This window comes from Oncorhynchus masou, chromosome 8 (genome assembly GCF_036934945.1).
Source record: "Oncorhynchus masou masou isolate Uvic2021 chromosome 8, UVic_Omas_1.1, whole genome shotgun sequence".
NCBI lineage: Eukaryota > Metazoa > Chordata > Actinopteri > Salmoniformes > Salmonidae > Oncorhynchus > Oncorhynchus masou.
This window is the reverse complement of record NC_088219.1, coordinates 41,061,510-41,084,052: the sequence shown is the minus strand read 5'-3', so window position 1 is coordinate 41,084,052 and position 22,543 is coordinate 41,061,510. Positions and strand designations below refer to the sequence as shown.

General features: G+C 40.4%; 1 protein-coding gene across 1 annotated transcript in view; it reads right to left on the bottom strand.

Moving 5' to 3' along the window:
* The window catches only part of cacna1bb (calcium channel, voltage-dependent, N type, alpha 1B subunit, b), a 244,990-nt gene that overhangs the window by 88,889 nt on the left and 133,558 nt on the right, over window positions 1–22,543 (bottom strand). Inside the window, exons 8-13 of the mRNA XM_064972460.1 lie at window positions 6,053–6,168; window positions 5,661–5,750; window positions 4,061–4,150; window positions 1,085–1,303; window positions 784–896; window positions 393–505 (exon numbers count right to left, since the gene is read on the bottom strand). Of these exons, the coding sequence (XP_064828532.1) occupies window positions 393–505; window positions 784–896; window positions 1,085–1,303; window positions 4,061–4,150; window positions 5,661–5,750; window positions 6,053–6,168 (741 nt within the window). The remainder of the gene's footprint in view (window positions 1–392; window positions 506–783; window positions 897–1,084; window positions 1,304–4,060; window positions 4,151–5,660; window positions 5,751–6,052; window positions 6,169–22,543) is intronic.

The following is a 22,543-nucleotide window of genomic DNA, read 5'->3' as shown; positions in this document are numbered from 1 at the left end:
GCCTCATGGGCAGAATGTTATTAATATGTTTCATAACTTGTGTTGTTATATTTCAATCTTCTGTGATGAATATAAAGTGTAATATTGGGATTCAAACTCTAAATGTAATACATTTCTACTCTATCTGACATGGTACAGGTGGAGTCTTCTGTAACCATGTGTGTGAGGTGTATACTGTTGTTTCATAGTAGATTTGTTTAAGACTGTGTTTCTTACCAAGAAACACTGTGTGACCCTGATTTAGCCCACTAATAGGATTATACACTGACAGAGTGGGACAATATATGCTTATTGATGATTCTGAATGCATGTTGATATCCTGTATGAGTGTCCACGAAGTGAGTGCAAGCGTGTGTCGGCCTACGTGTGGACTCAAATGTGTGTTCACTCACTTGGTAAACTTGAACAACCTGAGCAGACGAAGAGCCCTCAGTACACTAATGCCATAGGATGCCCCTGGTTTGATCATCGACCACACCACCTCAAGTATACTCCCTATTATCACCTGTGGAGACGAGGAGAGGAGAGAAGAGGAGAGGAGAGAAGAGGAGAGGAGAAAAGAGGAGGAGTGGAGAAAAGGGGAAAGAACTACTGTAACAAAGTAGCTACTACTTGCTACTCGGACAGCAAATCACTGTCTCTGTCAATGAATCAATTCAACATTTCATTCTCGTATTTAAAAAAAAATGGATCCAGTGGCCATGTGAGTCAGGTTAAGTTAGCATCTGAAATAGAGAATAATTAGCTCTTCAAGGTATTCCAAAGGCATTTATGGTGACTTACACCAAAGTCGAAGCAGTTGAAAGAGGAATGGAAGTAGTTCCTGGCTCCCAGGCCGTACATCTTCAGGCTCATCTCAGACAGAAACAGACCCAGGAACACAAACTCTGCCAGGTCTGGGGTTCCAGGGGGATGGAGAACACATGGAAGGCCATTATTGATTTAATTCGGCGCCTACCGATAATCATCCATTCGATAGTGAATGTAAGTGTGAGCGTGTGTGTGTATGCTTCTGTGTGTGTGTGTGTGTGTGTGTGTGTGTGTGCCTACTGACTACATGCACATACACGTGTGTGTGACTTACACAGGGCAGTGGTGAGCCACTCGGGTTGGTCATAGTGAACGATGGCCACACACAGTGTGTTGAGCCCCACCAGGCAAAGGACTGTCCAGTAGAAGCTCTGGGCTTTGACCATGCGACGGATGAAGAAACGCATCCTCCTCTCCTTGCGGCGGAAGTAGGATGAGCTGTCCAGCTTCATGCTCTTCACGCTGGCCCGGCCAAACGGTGAGCCCGGGGGAACTAAGGGGAAGTAGGTAAAAGAGTGAAGCCATCACAGAAAGGTGTACAACACCATCCATCACGTCCCTTTTACAAAAGGGATTTCAAGTTCATCGGCATGATCATCATCATAATCATTATTATAATTATCATCATCGTCACCCTCATCCTCGCCATCATCGGCAAGTCTAGGGTGATTTGACCATTATATTACAAAATATTTTGAAATAGTTTACAAAAAATATATATATATTCGCATTCAGCATTAAGTTTGTATCTGAGTCGGAACCATACAAGAATATTCAGGCTGTTTCAGTCTTCAAACCCAGAAGCTCCACACTTAGACTCCGCCTCCTCTACATTCCACCTGAATAAATCGCAGCTTCTTTGCTGATTAAAGAACTTCGCGGCTAAGACTAAAAAGTCTAGCACTAAAAATGTCTGAGACTACGGAGAAAGTATCTACAGAATCAGAAGGACGAAGAAGCCATAAAATAACTGGAACTTTCCACTCTGAAAAGATATATGTTTTGCATTTCAAGGTTGTAATCTGCCTCAATGGGAGTGAAATCAGATCTTGAGACGAGAATAAGAACAAGTGAAACGTTAGATTTGACTGCGTAATAATGCATGTATCCCCATGATAGTCACAGCCACAGAAGGTTGTCAGGAGAGGAATCCATCTGGTTCCGTTAATATGAATGCACTCAAATGGGTTCAGTTGTCATGTTTAGGAGCACTTCCCCCAAAGCCAAGCAATTACATATTTTCTTCTGTGCCGCGGTCTGAATTTAAATAATGAAATGAATTGAACTCTAATTCCAATATGCTGGAGGGATTTTACAGTATAATAAGAAAAGTTAATTACACCTATTTTCCCTCAAGGTGACATGCTACAAAGAATCAGTAAAACAAGCAAAATCTTCAAAAAAAACTGTTTCCTTGTATAACAGGTGTTGTTAGTTTGTGTTACGTACCAGAGAAAACGGTAAAATACATTGAGGCATAATAACAATGCACGAGGATAGGAAAACATTTGAATAGGTCAAAGGTCAGCAGAGGGTGAAAATGAGACATATTACCAACAGCCTAGATATGGTGCAAGCTCAATAAATTATTACGTAAAAGGTCAAGGGTCAGCCTTCCCAACAAAAACTGGGAGGTTGGCTCAGTCAGATAAGGTCAAAGGTGGAGGTTGGGGTCAGTCCAGGGTTGCCAGGTCAAGCAAACATTTCTAGCCCAATGACCTATCAAAACCCAGCCACAAGGCAGCAACATAAAAGTTGCCACATTTATCCAATAAACCCTTTTTCTATAATGTTATCAAGCGAATTAAGAAGGATTATCGGTGTAATTTGTAACGATGTAGGCTAAGAAGCAAAATGAGGTTTTCCACCAAAATAATAATTATTGTGTGCTTCCGAATATGTCACAAGAGAAAAGAGAATTTGCCCTTATTAAACCCGCCAGATCATCCATCAATGGATGTCGATTTCACTGGTTTTGACTGCTATGATTAAGCAATAACGCCCAAGGTGTGGTACATAGCCAATATACCACGACTAAGGGCTGTTCTTTGGACACAGCCCTTATCCATGTTACATTGGCCATATACCACAAACCCCAGAGGTGCCTTACTGCTATTATAAACTGGTTACCAACATAAATAGAACAGTAAAATATTTTTTCTGGTCATAGCCGTGTTACACGGTCTGATATCCCATGGCTTTCAACCAATCAGCATTCCCTTTTGCGCATGTGCATAACTATAGCATAACTACGCTGAGCTCGGTTGCACTGGTTGTTTTCCAGTGCTTGTCATTATTTTATCAGTTCTAGCGTGTTAATATATATATATATATATATATATATATTTAAAATAAACTAAAAATTTCCCCCTTTTTCATGGTCTCCAATTGCTGGTAGTTACTATCTTGTCTCCAACTCGGGAGAGGCGAAGGTCGAGAGCCATGCATCCTCCGATACACAACCCAACCAAGCTGCACTGCTTCTTAACACAACGCACATCCAACCTGGAAGCCAGCCGCACCAATGTGTCGGAGGAAGCACCGTGCACCTGGCGACCTGGTTAGCGTGCACTGTGCCCGGCCCGCCACAGGAGTCGCTCGTGCACAATGAGGTGTCTCCATAACAACAATCTAAATAGCCATACAGTACAACTGGTAAAGGTGTCATGACCTGTGCTCATGCTACTTTTTCTCCGTGACTCTCAACCAGTGCTCTCAACACACACACACACACACACACACACACACACACGCACACACACACACACACACACACACACACACACACACACACACACACACACACACACAGCCCCACACACACACACACACACACTCACTCACCCCCCACCCACCCCACCCACCCACCCACCCACCACTCACTCACTCACTCACTCACCCACCCACCCACTCACTCACTCACTCACTCACCCACTCACCCACCCACCACTCACTCACTCACTCACTCACCCACTCATTCAGTAACAGCCTGCTCACTGCCTGATAATCAGCAGCAGCTGGTCCCAGTGAAATATATACATATATTTTTTAAGAGAAATGGCATGGCGGTCGCGGTACAATTTAGAAGTAGCCCATACACCCGCAACCCGCGACCAATAGATTTTCACCCGCGACATCGGATTTCAAAGTAGCCCAATTTGGCAAGAAAACCGCAGACATGGCAACCCTGGGTCAGTCAGACAGTTGAGTCTGGTCAGTCAGATAAGAGTACAGGACAGTTGAGTCTTACCAACAGAGGACATGTCAGTGAAGTGATCGTCTCCCTCCTCAGCACCGATCAGCTCATTCTTACTCTTCTTGACCTTGCCTCGCTTCAACACTGCACACACACAGCACAGCAGAGAGGCAGGAGTAAGGATATGTACACACACATACACAAATACATGCAAGCACGCAAACACACGCACACACACGTATGCATGCACAAACACACACAGCCCCCCTGTGTGGGCTAGTTGGATGCTATGAATAGTGGGCATCAACCACATTTTTCATTCTCCGATTCTGCCTTCCGCTTCAATTCATGCAGCCTTGGAATGAAAAACGTCCGCTCATGAATGTGATCATCACGTGACCTTCAATGTCACAAAAGACGGGGCTTTTCTGAGACTTGCAGCCCTTTTAGAATGTAGAGGTCTTCCTCAATGCTCTGCTCTGAGGCCAAATCAGCTCTGCTTATCTTCTCTGTGAATGAGGATCGGAGCAGTAGCTCAACAAACTGGAGAGTTATGAGTCAATTGTGAAACAGAGAGAACTGATATTGTGTTAAGTAGAACGATGGGCAGATTGAGAATGCTTCAACATTTGTATCTTCTCCTATAAATCCATTCCATCATTTCTCTCCATCCCTTTAAGCTATACTGGCTCTGTCAGAAATGTTTGGCATTCTGGCCAATGCCCTCACCTGCCCTTCAACATAATTTAGTCAAATCAACATTTTTAGCTCTAACAACACATTGAGGGGCATTTCTCTTGCAGTGAGCTCAACCATTTTCATCCCCAGCATGTAACTAATGTATTAAATGAAGGACGGCAGGTACTGTCATTTAGTCAAGTGGTACTGTCATCTAACCTGAGAAGTGTGTGTGCGTGTGTCTGTGTACATGCATGATTGTGTGTGTGTGTGTGCACGTGTGTATTGTACAACCCTAATCCAATCAAGACATCCCTCTAAATCCCCCTAATTAACCCTGGCTCCCACACCAGACCTAATTGGATGAGATTATGGACCTATCACAACATAAGGCTATAGGGGGCTGGGTGGAGCGACAGCAGGGACATGACTGCACTCCAGCTGGAGCAGAGACAACCGCCCATGTCGGAGAGAAGAGGAAATAATAAGAAAAGAGAGAGAGAGAGAAGGGAAATAGAGCGAGAACAAGGAGAGAACCGCCCATGACACAGAAGAGGAAAAAGAGGAGTGGAAGAGAAGAGAGAGAGAGAGAGAGAGAGAGAGAGAGAGAGACCAAATAGAGAGAGAGAAGACTGACAAACAAGCACCTCATTACAGCAGTCTTCCTGGACCTTAGTAATCACTCACTGATACTCTATCACATTGTAACAGTGTATCAAACCCTATAACCCAGGTGAAAGAGAACCAGACCACATTCATGGAACCCTGAATATGGCATAAATCGAATTGAGCGATTTATACACCACAGAAAGACATGGTGCAAAATCGTCAGGATCTGAAAATGGAGGGCGAGGCAAGTTCATGGAAATTGTGAATCATACCTGATTGTGCCTTTTTTACCATAAGGTACCATGGTAGCCCAGTAGGGTACCATGGTAAAGCAGGCCACAGTTTAGCCCTCCAGCCCTCTTTTCACCTGGGAGGTTCTGTTTCCTCTTGTACCACGCACCGTCCAGAGGGGACTTCTCCTCCGCGTTCTCATCCTCCTCCGCCAGCAGCACCTCCTCTGGAACAGGAGAGGACAGGGTTATACACCACGACACACACATACGAGCGCGCACAAAGGAAACACACAATCACACATACACACACATACACACACCAACTGTACATACCTGTGAATACCTGTCACCATCCTAACAACAGAAACTGAGTAAATCAAACATTATGAACACCTTCCTAATACTGAGTTGCACCCCCACCCCCACCCCCCCCACCCACCAAATGATAACCAAGTGTCAGGTAAGACTAAATCAACAATTTAATCAACATATTGTGTTCCTTCAAAGAAGTGGAGGTGAGCCTAACCTGCCTTGCATATCCACTCCAGGTACCCCGTCAGCTCTCTCTCTATCTGCTGCTGTCTCCTCAGCTTCAGAAAGTCCTGCCTCTTCTCCACACGCTCTCTCTCTTTGGCAAACTCCCTGTGAACACACACGCACGCACATAAGCACGCACACAGACACACACCCTTTAAACACTGGTTAATACACTGGTTAATTTCTGTGTTCCACTCCATCCACATCGACGGGCCTGTAGACCAGCAGGTCGAGAGCTTCAAGTTCCTCGGTGTCGTGAAGAAGGCACAACAATGCCTCTTCCCCCTCAGGAGGCTGAAAAGATTTGTCATGGGCCATCAGATCCTCTAATAGTTCTACAGCTGCACCATTTAGAGCATCTTGACTGGCTGTATCACAGCTTGGTATGGAAACTGCTTGGCATCCGACCGCTAGGCACTACATAGGGTAGTGCGTACGGCACAGTACATCACTAGGTTCGAGCTCCCCACCATCCAGGACCTCTATACAATGTGGTGTCAGTGGAAAGCCCGAGAAATTGTCAAAGACTCCAGCCACCCAAGCCATAGACTGTTCTCTCTGCTACTGCACGGCAAGCGGCATCAATGCATCAAGTCTGGAATCAACAGGACCCTGAATAGCTTCTTCCCCCAAGCCATAAGACTGCTAAATAGTTAGCTAAATAGTTAACCAATAGCTACCCTGACTATCTGCACTGACCCTTTTTGCCTGGTCATTCTATAAATAATGGGGCCAATGTATGACATTGGGATCAACATTTCCACATGTGTACTTAGAGGAATAATACCAGTGAATATATGCAAAATTGACCCATAACTCCACCTATACAATACCATAGCCCTCGGACTATACACCTTTTAAGTGGAGTTCATACAGACATTGGCAAGTCAAATTGAAGGACTTTTTCACGCACTTGTTTGTAATTTTCAGGGACCTCATGTTATACAATTGTATCATTTATATAATTGTACATAAGGCCTAATGTAGAACCCCTCCATCCCCACAAAAAGCATGAAAAAATGTGTAAAAGAAAAAGTAGGCCTTTACCACTTTAAGAATAATTAATGTTTTAGACCTTGACAATGCATTGATAATCAAATTATTATTACGTTCTAAAATATGTGAGAATAATGTGGACTTTGGATGCAGGCATGGCAATCTTTCTGTAGCCAACGTGGCCAACGCAGGCACACATAATACATCCATGAATAGCGGTAGCATTTATCTCACCATCACTGTTTTCATAATGTGAAAGTGGCCAGAAACCAGGTTCCTTTTTTAATGGAAGGATGTACGGAAAGCCAAGTTTAACCTAACATTAGCTGTTGTCTGTAATATTCATATGAGCAAACATACTGAATTGTAATTTGATGCATTTTTTCCCACCGTATCATACTGCGCGATGATTGGTTAAGACCATCCAGGTAGTGAGGTCATGGTCAGTTGATCATGGTATGAGGCACGTGATCATGGCACGTATAGCTAGCTAATAAAGAGCTAGATTAAGAAATACCCTGTCGTACTGCATATTATTATTTTGTACAAAGCGTGCAAAATAAGACATTGTGATCCCGCGTAATATCCGCATGTGGTTTTTACCGCAACAGAGTAGCACAGTCAACAGAGTAGCACAATCAACAGAGTAGCACAATCAACAGAGTAGCACAATCAACAGAGTAGCACAATCAACAGAGTAGCACATTCAACAGAGTAGCACAATCAACAGAGTAGCACAATCAACAGAGTAGCACAATCAACAGAGTAGCACAATCAACAGCCTTCGATTGAAGGGGCAGGAATCACAAAAACGTATCAAAAATGAACTCACAGATACGTATAGGGGAGCAAAGTAACTTGTAAATTCGCTACAAAAATCACAAGGATTTTTCAAGCAGCAAATGTCAAATTTTCACGGAAGGCCTATTCCAGTAGTCCTTCTTGAATTTCTGAGCTCCAAAATCAAGTTAAAGTTGGCTACCCCTTGTACTTTTCTTTTGTCGGTGTAACATGGAAAACAAAATGTATTTGTCTTGTTATTTCATTACCAGATAATACTGTGAATAAGCCCACTAGGCTATGTAGTTGTTTGTCATTATATCCAGAATAATGTATTGGAATAGCATTGGGTGTTGCACAATAGTCTATCCTACACATTTGCGCACAGTAGACTTAGTGTCCAATCCAAGGCACAAAAACATATGAAAACATGAACCCATTATCTTGATGCTTACTCAGTTAAATCTAACGAGACCCTGCTGTACATCAAGCAGACAACAACAAATGATCAACCTCAATTCGCTAGTGATATTAGATCCAACGTGGATCCCGGCACAACTGTCTTCACCGGAGTAACGAATGAGACACCAAAATATTCTGGACATTCCTAGCAAACAACGTTTTCCCAGCACTTGGGTTGTTGTTGATGTACATGCTCTACCACAACAGCTGAACGCAGTGGCGATTTTAGCATGTAAATCTTGGCGGGGCAAACTAAAAAAACATGTTTTTAGATGCCAGCAAAGCCACTACACAACACTAAACAATACATGAATTGCACTACAAACGATGCCCACAAACTGTTAGGGTGTACATAAAGCTGTCCCAACAGCATAGCCCCAACACCAGTCTCAACACCTTACCGCTGTTACACCTGGCTATCAGCGGAGCCTTGTCTGGCAGCGAAACAGTTCATTTAGCCTCATTTACTGCCTTTCAAAAAAAAACATTGCTGATATGGCTGACTTGCTTAAACAAATCTGGTTCCTACTGACAATTGAGACGTACAAACTATGGCGACGAGTGAATAAGAGGTCATCTGTAATTTAGATTAAGACATTACATTACAGCGACAGAATTCAGAAACAGTATTCTGCTTGTACACCAAGTCAGAACTATAGATAAATAGAGGGGGCGATAAATAGAGCTCTTACAATATTTGATGGTTACATTTCTCTAAAACAGGCTATTGGCTACATGTGCACCACCGAGTCAGAACAGTAGGCAAAATTAAGAGGGAGAAAAATTGACCAAATTATTTGGGTAAGGCACATGGGCTACTAACAGCTTACTACACAACATACACCTAGTTTTACTTTCTTAGCTACAGTATACATATCTCCCTGGCAAATTACATAATTTATGCAGGATCATACAATACATTTTTGGACACCTTGTTGTGCTGTGCTCACTTGAACAGGAAGGTGGTCCGCCCGGATTTATGGTGCTTTCAAGACAAGTGGGAATTTTGGGAAGAAAAAAAAACAGGTTGAATCATGATGACGTCAGTGATCTTCAGGTCGGCGCTCTAGAAAGAGGCCCGAGTTCCCGACTTCCAATTCCGAGTTGAATCTTCAAAATGTATATTCCCAATCAGAGCTTGTTTTTCTCCGAGTTCCCAGTTGTCTTGAACTCACTGAAGTCAGATTTCCCATTTTACTTAATTTTATCTGTGGCCAATGGCCTTGAGCCTTCTTGGATGGGGACTGTCCCCATGAGTGACAGAACACTGAGCCAATCACGGTGCAACTAGAGAACATGACCCAATCACGGCGTATTTGGGGACTTTACCAACCCCTCCGCTTTCCGCTGGCTGCCCCACCACTACAGAAAGCACTGAATGAGACTGAAATACCTGCATTTCGGAGCTACTCAAGAAAGCAAAAAAGAAAACACGTTTGTGTCGGGTGTCACGTTCTGACCTTTATTTCCTTTGTTTTGTCTTTATTTAGAATGATCAGGCCGTGAGTTGGGGTGGGCAGTCTATGTTTGTTTTTCTATGATTTGGGTATTTCTATGTTTCGGCCTAGTATGGTTCTCAATCAGAGGCAGGTGTCATTAGTTGTCTCTGATTGAGAATCATACTTAGGTAGCCTGGGTTTCACTGTGTGTTTGTGGGTGATTGTTCCTGTCTCTATGTCTGCACCAGATAGGACTGTTTGGGGTTTTCACATTTCTTGTTTTTGTTAGTTTGTTCATGTGAAGTGATTTATTAAAACATGAATCAAAATAACCACGCTGCACTTTGGTCCGTCTCTCCGTCAATTGAAGAAATCCCTTACATCGGGACTTTACATTCATTAATCTCATGAATGTAATTTATTTAATTCACTACGTTTAATTATTACCAGATTAAATGAATCATGTAACAATTAACTCATATAGGATTTGGGGCTCCACGGAATAAGTTGTTGAACCTCTTAAGGATCGGTCCTGTTTTTTCAATTTTTGCCTAAAATGACAAACCTAAATTTAACTGCCTGTATCTCAAGCCCCGAAGCAAGGATATGCATTTTCTTTGGTACCATTTGAAAGGAAACACTTTGAAGTTTGTGGAAATGTGAAAGGAATGGAGGAGAATATAACACATTAGATTTGGTAAAAGGTAACACAAAGACAATTTAGATATTGGCCACTCGAAGGCACTAGTGTATGTGCAAAGATTTAGTCTGATCCAGTGAACCATTGTATTTCTGTTCAAAATGTTGTATCAAGACTGCCCAAATGTACCTAATTTGTTTATTAATAACTTTTCATGTTTAAAACTGTGCACTCTCCTCAGACAAAGGTCCCAAGCAGAATTTTACAATATGGCTTTCAACACCACGACATGGAGAGGGAGATACATTTCAGAACTATTCTCACATTAATCATATAGTTTGCACCAGAACCACGCCTGTTGTGAATAAGAAATCATGAATGTATTTAAGTGTGGGTGCCTTTGATCGCTGTGTAGTCCTGAACAGAACTACAGAGTTCACTCTGATCCATTTACTCCAAAAGCTGCTCATTTGAAGATAAACTAGCCAGCCGGACCAACGGCTGGCTTGTGATTTGGGTAGCAGCATGGTTTGAAGAGCGAGACATTTTACTCAGGACAGCAAATCAGTTGTACCAGTGATTGTCTGAGAGGGGAGTTTGTCGCCTCTTCCTCTTTGTGTTGGTATTCAGGATTCGGACCACGATGGACATGAGCTGCAGCTCGCCGTCTCTCTGGTCTAAAATAAGGTGAGTTTATCTATTCACCTAGTGTTGAGGTTCAAAGTTACAACCATTTCAAACATGTATCTACCGCCTCATGTTTCCTGGTCTAATGTTAATTGCATTGGCAATGCTTTTTATGCACTCTCGTCAAAAGGGGAATGTTCCGTCAGTCTGACACGCTCTCTGACCTCATTCAGGGAGTGGCTACTTACAATGAACAGATAGATTATCTAATTCCTCCTAAAATCACATTCATATCTTAACAAAAATACTTTCATTGTGTTTTATATGCACAACGGATTGGGTGGAAACTTGACAGATAAAGGGGATATACCTTCCAAATTACAGTATTTCGTCCATACAATTTTTTATGACATAACAAAATTAAAACCAATATAGTGGTGAGAAAATGTGAACCCTTTGGAATTACCTGGATTTCTTCATTAATTGGTCATCAAATTTGATCTGATCTTCATCTAAGTCACAACAATAGACAAGCAGTATGTTTAAATTAAAATCACGCAAATTATTGTATTTTTCTTGTCTATATTGAATACCATTTAAGCATTCACAGTGTAGGTTGGAAAAAGTATGTCAACCCCAGGATAATGACTTCTCCAAAAACTAATTGGAGTCAGGAGTCAGCTAACCTGGAGTTCAATCAATGAGACAAGATTGGAGATGTTGGTTAGAGCTGCCTTGCCCTATAAAAACACTCACAAGAAGCATTGCCTGATGTGAACCATGCCTCGAACAAACGAGATCTCAGAAGACCTAAGATTAAGAATTGTTGACTTGCATAAAGCTGTCATGACGTTGCCCTCTTTGGGTATAGCAAGCCCCATCCCCCTATCCCTGCCTCTCCCTTTCCTCCTTCAACTAGGGTGCTGTGGTCAGAGAGACGTTGTAAATTCCCGAGCATCTCCTCATGGACACACAGTATAGAGAGAGTACATTTTCATAGAGAACAAAGGAATTCCTTCCACCTCACAGAACTTGAGGTACAAACAAATTTTATGTTCCAGAGATAGCATTAAAGATCAGTGAAGAATCCAGCTACGAACTGTTCCGTTTGTTACAACTTGGGGAAGATCATGGGAGACGGTGAGGCCACATTACCATAACGCTGTTTAAATAATAGCCTTAGATATGAGGTTTACATCTAATTGTTCTATCAGATGAATGAGCGAGTATGATACTGTTTGAAAAATTGTGTAATATGATTTTGGACTGTTTAATGAAGGAAAATACAATTCCCTTTTGATTTGAAATAAATCAGAGGACCGCACCTGAGCCCAGTTAGGGTCAGGCATCCTTGGACAGCCCCTTTTCTGCAATTCCGAATAAAACCCAACTTTGAGAAATTATCACCAGACCATGTTTTTCTCCATTAGGAGAGGATGAAGGTTGCAGACCATTGCTGAATCTTTTAACCATACCATGTGGTTAAACTCTTCAACAATCGATACTGACAGAATAAGAACATGTCTATTAATTACTCGTCTGCAGCTAGGAATTCGGTATCATTGAACGCGAAGAACGACAACCACCGAAACATCCATTCTATAACAAATGAATGAATGTCACCCTGAACTATCCTCTAACAGGGAGAGAGAGAGAGCGAGAGAGAGAGAGAGAGAGAGAGAGAGAGGACGAAACTCTCCATCAGAAACAAACTTTTCACCAGCGATCAAGACGACACACTAAGCGTAAATATATATATTGATTGCAATTGTTCCCGAATGAGTGAGCGTTCATGTGCAAAGGATTAGCATTTCAATTGTTATAATTATCAACTCTGTAGTGACTTCTTAGTCGACCCCCACTTCCCCTTTTGTCTAACAACCGCCATGACGGTTTAGCCCACTAGGGCACATTCTCCTATCATTTCTTGTAACCATATTTACTGTTTGTTTATGCATTTCTGTGAATTACTTAGTTAGTAATAAATAAATGATTTAAGACAATTGATGTATGGATGACTCATATTGAAGATTGGGTTTGTGCAGATAACCAACAATTTACGACGTTTGGAATGAGACTAACGTGAGAGTAAAGTAAATAATTCATTAATTCGAAGACTAATTGATCGGATAAAATATCTGAAAAGTTATTTTAGGAAATGATAACTATGTAATCTGAATATTTTTCCTTGGTGCCCCGACTTCCTAGTTAATTACAGTTACATGATTAATCAGTTGATCGCGTAATACTAATTACAGAGAATCTTTGATAAAAACTATAAGTCTTCAATTTAATGATAGTAAAGACACGACAAAGCTGGAAACGGTTCCAAAAATATCTCTAAAAGCTTTGATGTTCATCAGTCCATGGTAAGACAAATTGTCTATAAATGGAGGAAGTTCAACACTGTTGCTACTCTCCCTAGGAGTGGCAAAGATGACTGCAAGAGCACAGTGCAGAATGCTCAATGAGGTTAAGAAGAATCCTAGAGTGCCAGCTAAAGACTTACAGAAATCTCTGGAACATGCTAACATCTCTGTTGACGAGTCTACGATACGTAAAACACTAAACAAGAATGGTGTTCATGGGAGGACACCATGGAAGAAGCCACTAATGTCCCCAAAAAATATTACTGCACGTCTGAAGTTTGCAAAAGTGCACCTGGATGTTTTACAGCGCTGCTGGCAAAATATTCTGTGAAGAGATGAAACTACAGTTGATTTCTTTGGAAGGAACACACAACACTGTGTGGAGAAAAAAAGGCACAGCACACCAACATCAAAACCTCATCCCAACTGTAAAGTATGGTGGAGGGAGCATCATGGTTTGGGGCTGCTTTGCTGCCTCAGGGCCTGGACAGCTTGCTATCATTGACAAGAAAAGGAATTCCCAAGTTTATCAAACCATTTTGCAGGAGAATGTCCGCTAATTGAAGCTCAACAGAAGTTGGGTGATGCAAGAAGACAACGACCCAAAACACACAAGTAAATCAACAACAGAATGGCTTCAAAAGAAGAAAATACGTCTTCTGGAGAGGCCAAGTCAGAGTCCTGACCTCAACCTGAATGAGATGCAGTGGCATGACCTCAAGAGAGCAGTTCACACCAGACATCCCAAGAATATTGCTGAACTTAAACAGTTTGGTAAAGAGGAATGGTCCAAAATTCCTCCTGACCATTGTGCAGGTCTGATCAGCAACTACAGAAAATGTTTGGTTGAAGTTATTGCTGCCAAAAGAGGGTCAACCAGTTATTAAATCCAAGGGTTCAAATACATTTTCCACCCTGCACTGTGAATGTTTACACGGTGTGTTCAATAAAGGCATGAAAACGTATAATTGTTTATGTGTTATTTAAGTGGAACTTTGTGTGTCTATTGTTGTGACCGAGATGAAGATCAGATCAAATGTTATGATCAATTTATGCTGAAATCCAAGTATTTCCAAAGGGTTCACAAACTTTTTCTTGCCACTGTATGACATTAGTTTTCTATAGCTTCCAACTGACCATTCCCCACATTGTTATGTTAGAAATATTGTCCCAGTATCCACTTTTGATCGTGTTAGAGTTTCGGCGGGAAAACTGTCTGTGAAACACAAAAACACAAACACATTCCAAAGCCATTCCTCCACCAAACTTTACAGTTGGCAATATGCATTCGGGCAGGCAGCATTCTGCTGGCATCTGCCAAACCCAGATTTGTCCGTCGGACTGCCAGATGGAGAAATGTGAGTCATCACTCCAGAGAACACGTTTCCCCTGCTCCAGAGTCCAATAGCTGAGAGCTTAATACCACTCAGCCGAGGCTTTGCTTTGTACATGGTGATCTTAGGCTTGTGTGCGGCTGCACGGCCATGGAAACCCATTTTATGAAGCTCCCTATTGTGCTGACGTTGCTACCAGAGGCAGTTTTAAAACTGAGACGGTCTCGTTAAGTGATCTTGTGGCTTTATGTGCTTCATGGCTGAGCCATTGTTGTTTCTAGACGTTTCCGCTTCACAATAACGGTACTTACAGATGACCGGGACAGATCGAGCAGGGCAGAAGATTTACAAACTGACTTGTTAGAAAGGTGGCATCCTATGAAGGTGACACGTTGAATGTTACTGAGCTTTTCCGTAAGGCCTTTCTACTGTCAATGTTTGTCTATGGAGATTGCATGGCGGTGTGCTCGATTTTATACACCTGGCAGCAATTGGTGTGGATGAAATAGCAGAATCCACTAATTTGAAGGGGTGTCCACATACACTATTCATACAAAAGTATTTACCTCAATTACCTCGTACCCTTACACATCGCCTCTGTACTGGTATCCTGTGTATATAGCCAAGTTATTGTGGATTGTGGATCCACTCATTGTGGATTTATTCCTTGTGTTATTATTTTTCCATTATTTACATATTTTTCTCTCTGCATTGGTGGGATGTGCCCGTAAGTAAGCATTTCACTGTTAGTCTAAACCTGTTGTTTAAGAAAGCATATGACAAATAAAATGTGATTTGATTTGATTCCTCTCCTCTCTGGGAGTGACCTTCACTTCAGAGGGCTTTAGTTCACCAGACCACCACACACACCTCACAGCCCACCCACTGTAGAGGAGACCAGGGACGTGCAGTGGAGTTATGAAAGGACTCTTTGAAGGGCCAAACACACAGAGAAACAGACAAAGAGAAAGACACAGCCGTGTGTCTCGCTGTTAAAGCGTGGGTGTGGATGAGTTCAGCTCACAGATAAAAGGGTTACACAACTATTTAAATGTGCTCACACACACACACACATGGACCCACGCACACACCAACTCATTCCTTAGGCCCGGATAAAGTTCTAGTTACCCATGGGAACCCAGTTGTCACTAGACTAATGACAATATACATGGAATGATTCCCTTTTCTTCTGACTGGCTGTTCGAATCCTGTTGAGACGGTTCCGGTGTGTGTAAAAGAGTGTGTTTCACTGTCAGACGATGGGATGGACAGACCACTGAGCTCAAAGAGAAGATCCAGGGACATTTTGATGAAAGGCAAACACAGACCATTTTAAAACTTGGGGGAGACAGAGAGAGAGAGACAGTGACAGAGAAAGAGAGGGGCAAAGGAAGATAAAGATAAAGAACGGGAGGGAGGAAAAGAGAGAAGAGTGAAAAGAGGAAAAGAGAAGAGTGGGAGAGGGATGACTAATCTATCAACAGAATTCTATTTGAGCTATTTTCATTGTCATTTCAGCAAAGATGCATTTCCTGTCAGTATGAAGAATTTAAAATAAATGTGGTATCATGTGGTATCACCAGTATCATATTATGATGTTCCCCAAGTGTGCCACTGTCTGTCTACACAATGCCATATCTCTCTTAGCTCAACCACTTGAGTGATGGCTGAGATTCTACTGTGGTAAGCTGGGGGATGTCAGAGCGGGGGAGGCTGAGGCAGAGTCATTGGGTTCACAAAGGACAGAAGAGATGGAGAAGCAAATGAGAGGAGAGAGGGATGAAGATATCATTAGAGTGCTGAGTCACACACACACAGACAGTCTGTTTACAGCTAGCGTGGGGACACTTTCAAAATCCTATTTTCCCTAACCCTTAACCCTAAACCTAATCCGAACTCATACTTTTAACCTAACCTTAACCCTAACACGTCTAACACATCATTGTGATCTCTACTGTTGGCTGGTCGACATTGACCTTGAGGAGGCTTAAACACTGGTATACACTGATTTATAAGGCCAAATTAGGTAAAACTTAAAAACAACTAACCCTAGCTCCTAACCCTAAAAACTAACCCTAGCTCCTAATCCTTAACGTAATTCTAACCCTAAACCCCCTAGAAATAACATTTGACCTAATGGGGACTAACAAAATGTCCCCAGTTGGTCAAAAATACATTTTGTACTAAAGAATAGTTAAACACATCCGCACACACACACACACACACACACACACACACACACACACACACACACACACACACACACACACACACACACACACACACACACACACACACACACACACACACACACACACACACACACACACACACACACAGAGAGAGAGAGAGGGGAACTAGCCATTCACTGAATAGGAGCTCAGGCTTCCCAGAACACATAAATACAGCAACTGACCAGAAACACTACGATGCTCTCAACAGGGGGCTGGTGGGAGACATTGTGTGTCTGTGTGGGTGTGTGTTTGCGTGCGTTTGTGAACGTGTGTATGTTTCAGACAAAACGTTAGTATGTGTGTGTGAATAATGCACCAGCGTTAAAAGAGGGAGAGAGAGAAACAGGAAAGAAGACAGTGAGAGAGCGGGAAAGAGAACAAAAGAGAGTGAATGCTGACCCAGACTTAGCGTTGCTGGGGAGGGGATGGAAGTGGATTCCAATAGGCTTTTCATTAAGATAAAGAGCTCCATATTTACACAGCTATTCTAACGGAAGGCACCGGGTCATTTCATTATGGTAATGCTTGCTGTCTCTGTAAATTCACATCTCTTTAAGGGGAAGCTCGCCCACTCAGGCTTTCAGCCTGAGTGGGCTCCGCTCAGCCATTCCACTGAAGACACAGGATTACATACATACACACATATATATATACAGCGCATTCAGAAATATTCAGACCCCTTGACTTGTTCCACATTTTGTTACGTTTCAGCCTCATTCAAAAATGAATTAAATTGTTTTTTCCCCCCTCATCAATCTACACACAATAACAAATAATGACAAAGAAAAACAAGTTTTTAGAAATGTTTGATAATGTATTTAAAAAAACAACAACCAACATATCACATTTACATAAGGATTCAGACCCTTTACTCAGTACTTTGTTTAAGCACATTTGGCAGCGATTACAGCCTCGAGTCTTCTTGGGTAAGACGCTACAAGCTTCTGTCTCAACCTCTGTCAGGTTGGATGGGGAGCGTTGCTGCACAGCTATTTTCATGTCTCTCCAGAGATGTTTAATCAGGTTCAAGTTTGGACCCTGGCTGGGCCACTCACAGACATTCAGAGACTTGTCCCGAAGCCAGTCCTGCGTTGTCTTGGCTGTATGCTTGGGTCGTTGTCCTGTTGGAATGTGAACCTTCGCACCAATCTAAGCTCCTGAATGCTCTGGGGCAGGTTTTCATCAAGGATCTCTCTGTGCTTTGCTCCATTCATCTTTCCCTGCATCCTGACTAGTCTCCCAGTCCCTGCCGCTGACAAACATCCCCACAGCATGATGCTGCCACCACCATGCTTCACCGGAGGGATGGTGCCAGGTTTCTTCCAGACGGAACGCTTGGCATTCCGGCCAAAGAGTTCAATCTTGGTTTCATTCTCATGGTCTGAGAGTCCTTTAGGTGCCATTTGGCAAACTCAAAGCAGGCTGTCATGTGCATTTTACTGAGGATTGGCTTCCATCTGGCCACTCTACCATATCCAGGACTGATTGGTGGAGTGTTGCAAAGATGGTTCTCCTTCTTGAAGGTTATCCCATCTCCACAGAGGAACTCTGGAGCTATGTCAGAGTGACCATCGGGTTCCATTTAAGAATGATGGAGGACACTGTTTTCTTGGGGACCTTCAATGGTTCAGAAATGTTTTGGTACCCTCACCCAGATCTGTGCTTCGACACAATCCTGTCTCGGAGCTCTACGGACAATTAGTTCGAACTCATGGCTTGGTTTTTGACTGACATGCAACTGTGGGACCTTATATAGACAGGTGTGTGCCTTTCCAAATCAATTTAATTTACCATAGGTGGACTCCAATCAGGGTGTAGAAACATCTCATGGATGATCAATGGAAACACAATGCAGCTGAGCTCAATTTCGAGTCTCATAGCAAAAGCTTCTGAATACTTATGTAAATAAGGTATTGTTTTATATTTTTTCATAAATTTGCAAAAAAAAACTTTAAACCTGTTTTTGCGTTGTTCTTACAGGGTATTGTGTGTAAATAGATTTTTTTTAAATGGAATCTATTATAGAATACGGCTGTAAGGTAACAAAACGTGGAAAAAGGGAAAGGATCTGAATACTTCCGAATGCACTGTATATATATGTATATGTCACTGTATATATATGTATATGTCACTGTATATATATATGTATATGTCACTGTATATATATATGTATATGTCACTGTATATATATATATATATATATATATATATATATATATATATGTCACTGTATATATATGTATATGTCACTGTATATATATATGTATATGTCATTGTATATATATGTATATGTCACTGTATATATATTTATATGTCACTGTATATATATGTATATGTCACTGTATATATATTTATATGTCTCTGTATATATATATGTATATGTCATTGTATATATATGTATATGTCACTGTATATATATATGTATATGTCACTGTATATATATATATATATATGTCACTGTATATATATGTATATGTCACTGTATATATATGTATATGTCACTGTATATATATGTATATGTCACTGTATATATATGTATATGTCATTGTATATATATATGTATATGTCTCTGTATATATATATATATGTCATTGTATATATATGTATATGTCACTGTATATATATATATGTAAATGTCACTGTATATATATGTATATGTCACTGTATATATATATATGTATATGTCACTGTATATATATATGTAAATGTCACTGTATATATATATATATGTATATGTCACTGTATATATATATGTATATGTCACTGTATATATATATGTATATGTCACTGTATATATATATGTATATATCACTGTATATATATTTATATGTCCCTGTATATATATATGTATATGTCATTGTATATATATGTATATGTCACTGTATATATATATATATATATATATATATATATATGTAAATGTCACTGTATATATATGTATATGTCACTGTATATATATGTATATGTCACTGTACAGTGCCTTGCGAAAGTATTCGGCCCCCTGAACTTTGCGACCTTTTGCCACATTTCAGGCTTCAAACATAAAGATATAAAAGTGTATTTTTTTGTGAAGAATCAACAACAAGTGGGACACAATCATGAAGTGGAACGACATTTATTGGATATTTCAAACTTTTTTAACAAATCAAAAACTGAAAAATTGGGCGTGCAAAATTATTCAGCCCCCTTAAGTTAATACTTTGTAGCGCCACCTTTTGCTGCGATAACAGCTGTAAGTCGCTTGGGGTATGTCTCTATCAGTTTTGCACATTGAGAGACCAATTTTTTTCACATTCCTCCTTGCAAAACAGCTCGACCTTAGTGAGGTTGGATGGAGAGCATTTGTGAACAGCAGTTTTCAGTTCTTTCCACAGATTCTCGATTGGATTCAGGTCTGGACTTTGACTTGGCCATTCTAACACCTGGATATGTTTATTTTTGAACCATTCCATTGTAGATTTTGCTTTATGTTTTGGATCATTGTCTTGTTGGAAGACAAATCTCTGTCCCAGTCTCAGGTTTTTTGCAGACTCCATCAGGTTTTCTTCCAGGATGGTCCTGTATTTGGCTCCATCCATCTTCCCATCAATTTTAACCATCTTCCCTGTCCCTGCTGAAGAAAAGCAGGCCCAAACCATGATGCTGACACCACCATGTTTGACAGTGGGTATGGTGTGTTCAGGGTGATGAGCTGTGTTGCTTTTACGCCAAACATAACGTTTTGCATTGTTGCCAAAAAGTTCGATTTTGGTTTCATCTGACCAGATCACCTTCTTCCACATGTTTGGTGTGTCTCCCAGGTGGCTTATGGCAAACTTTAAACGACACTTTTTATGGATATCTTTAAGATATGGCTTTCTTCTTGCCACTCTTCCATAAAGGCCAGATTTGTGCAATATACGACTGATTGTTGTCCTATGGACAGAGTCTCCCACCTCAGCTGTAGATCTCTGCAGTTCATCCAGAGTGATCATGGGCCTCTTGGCTGCATCTCTGATCAGCCTTCTCCTTGTATGAGCTGAAAGTTTAGAGGGACGGCCAGGTCTTGGTAGATTTGCAGTGGTCTGATACTCCTTCCATTTCAATATTATCGCTTGCACAGTGCTCCTTGGGATGTTTAAAGCTTGGGAAATCTTTTTGTATCCAAATCCGGCTTTAAACTTCTTCACAACAGTATCTCGGACCTGCCTGGTGTGTTCCTTGTTCTTTATGATGCTCTCTGCGCTTTTAACGGACCTCTGTGACTATCAGAGTGCAGGTGCATTTATACGGAGACTTGATTACACACAGGTGGATTGTATTTATCATCATTAGTCATTTAGGTCAACATTGGATCATTCATAGATCCTCACTGAACTTCTGGAGAGAGTTTGCTGCACTGAAAGGAAAGGGGCTGAATAATTTTACACACCCAATTTTTCAGTTTTTGATTTGTTAAAAAAGTTTGAAATATCCAATAAATGTCGTTCCACTTCATGATTGTGTCCCACTTGTTGTTGATTCTTCACAAAAAAATACAGTTTTATATCTTTATGTTTGAAGGCTGAAATGTGGCAAAAGGTCGCAAAGTTCAAGGGGGCCGAATACTTTCGCAAGGCACTGTATATATATGTAAATGTCACTGTATATATATGTATATGTCACTGTATATATATGTATATGTCACTGTATATATATATATATGTAAATGTCACTGTATATATATGTATATGTCACTGTATATATATGTATGTCATTGTATATATATGTATATGTCTCTGTATATATATATGTATATGTCATTGTATATATATGTATATGTCACTGTAGATATATATATATATATGTAAATGGCACTGTATATATATATGTAAATGTCACTGTATATATATGTATATGTCACTGTATATATATGTAAATGTCACTGTATATATATATGTATATGTCACTGTATATATATGTATATGTCACTGTATATATATATATATATATATGTAAATGTCACTGTATATATATGTATATGTCACTGTATATATATATATATATATGTATATATATGTATATGTCACTGTATATATATATGTATGTATATGTCACTGTATATATATGTATATGTCTCTGTATATATATATATGTATATGTCACTGTATATATATGTATATGTCTCTGTAAATATATATATATGTATATGTCACTGTATATATATGTATATGTCACTGTATATATATATATATATATATATATATATATATATATGTAAATGTCACTGTATATATATGTATATGTCACTGTATATATATATGTATATGTCACTGTATATATATATATATATATGTAAATGTCACTGTATATATATGTATATGTCACTGTATATATATGTAAATGTCACTGTATATATATGTATATGTCACTGTATATATATGTATATGTCACTGTATATATATGTATATGTCACTGTATATATATATATATATATATATATATATATATATATATATGTAAATGTCACTGTATATATATGTATATGTCACTGTATATATATGTATATGTCACTGTATATATATGTATATGTCATTGTATATATATGTATATGTCTCTGTATATATATATGTATATGTCA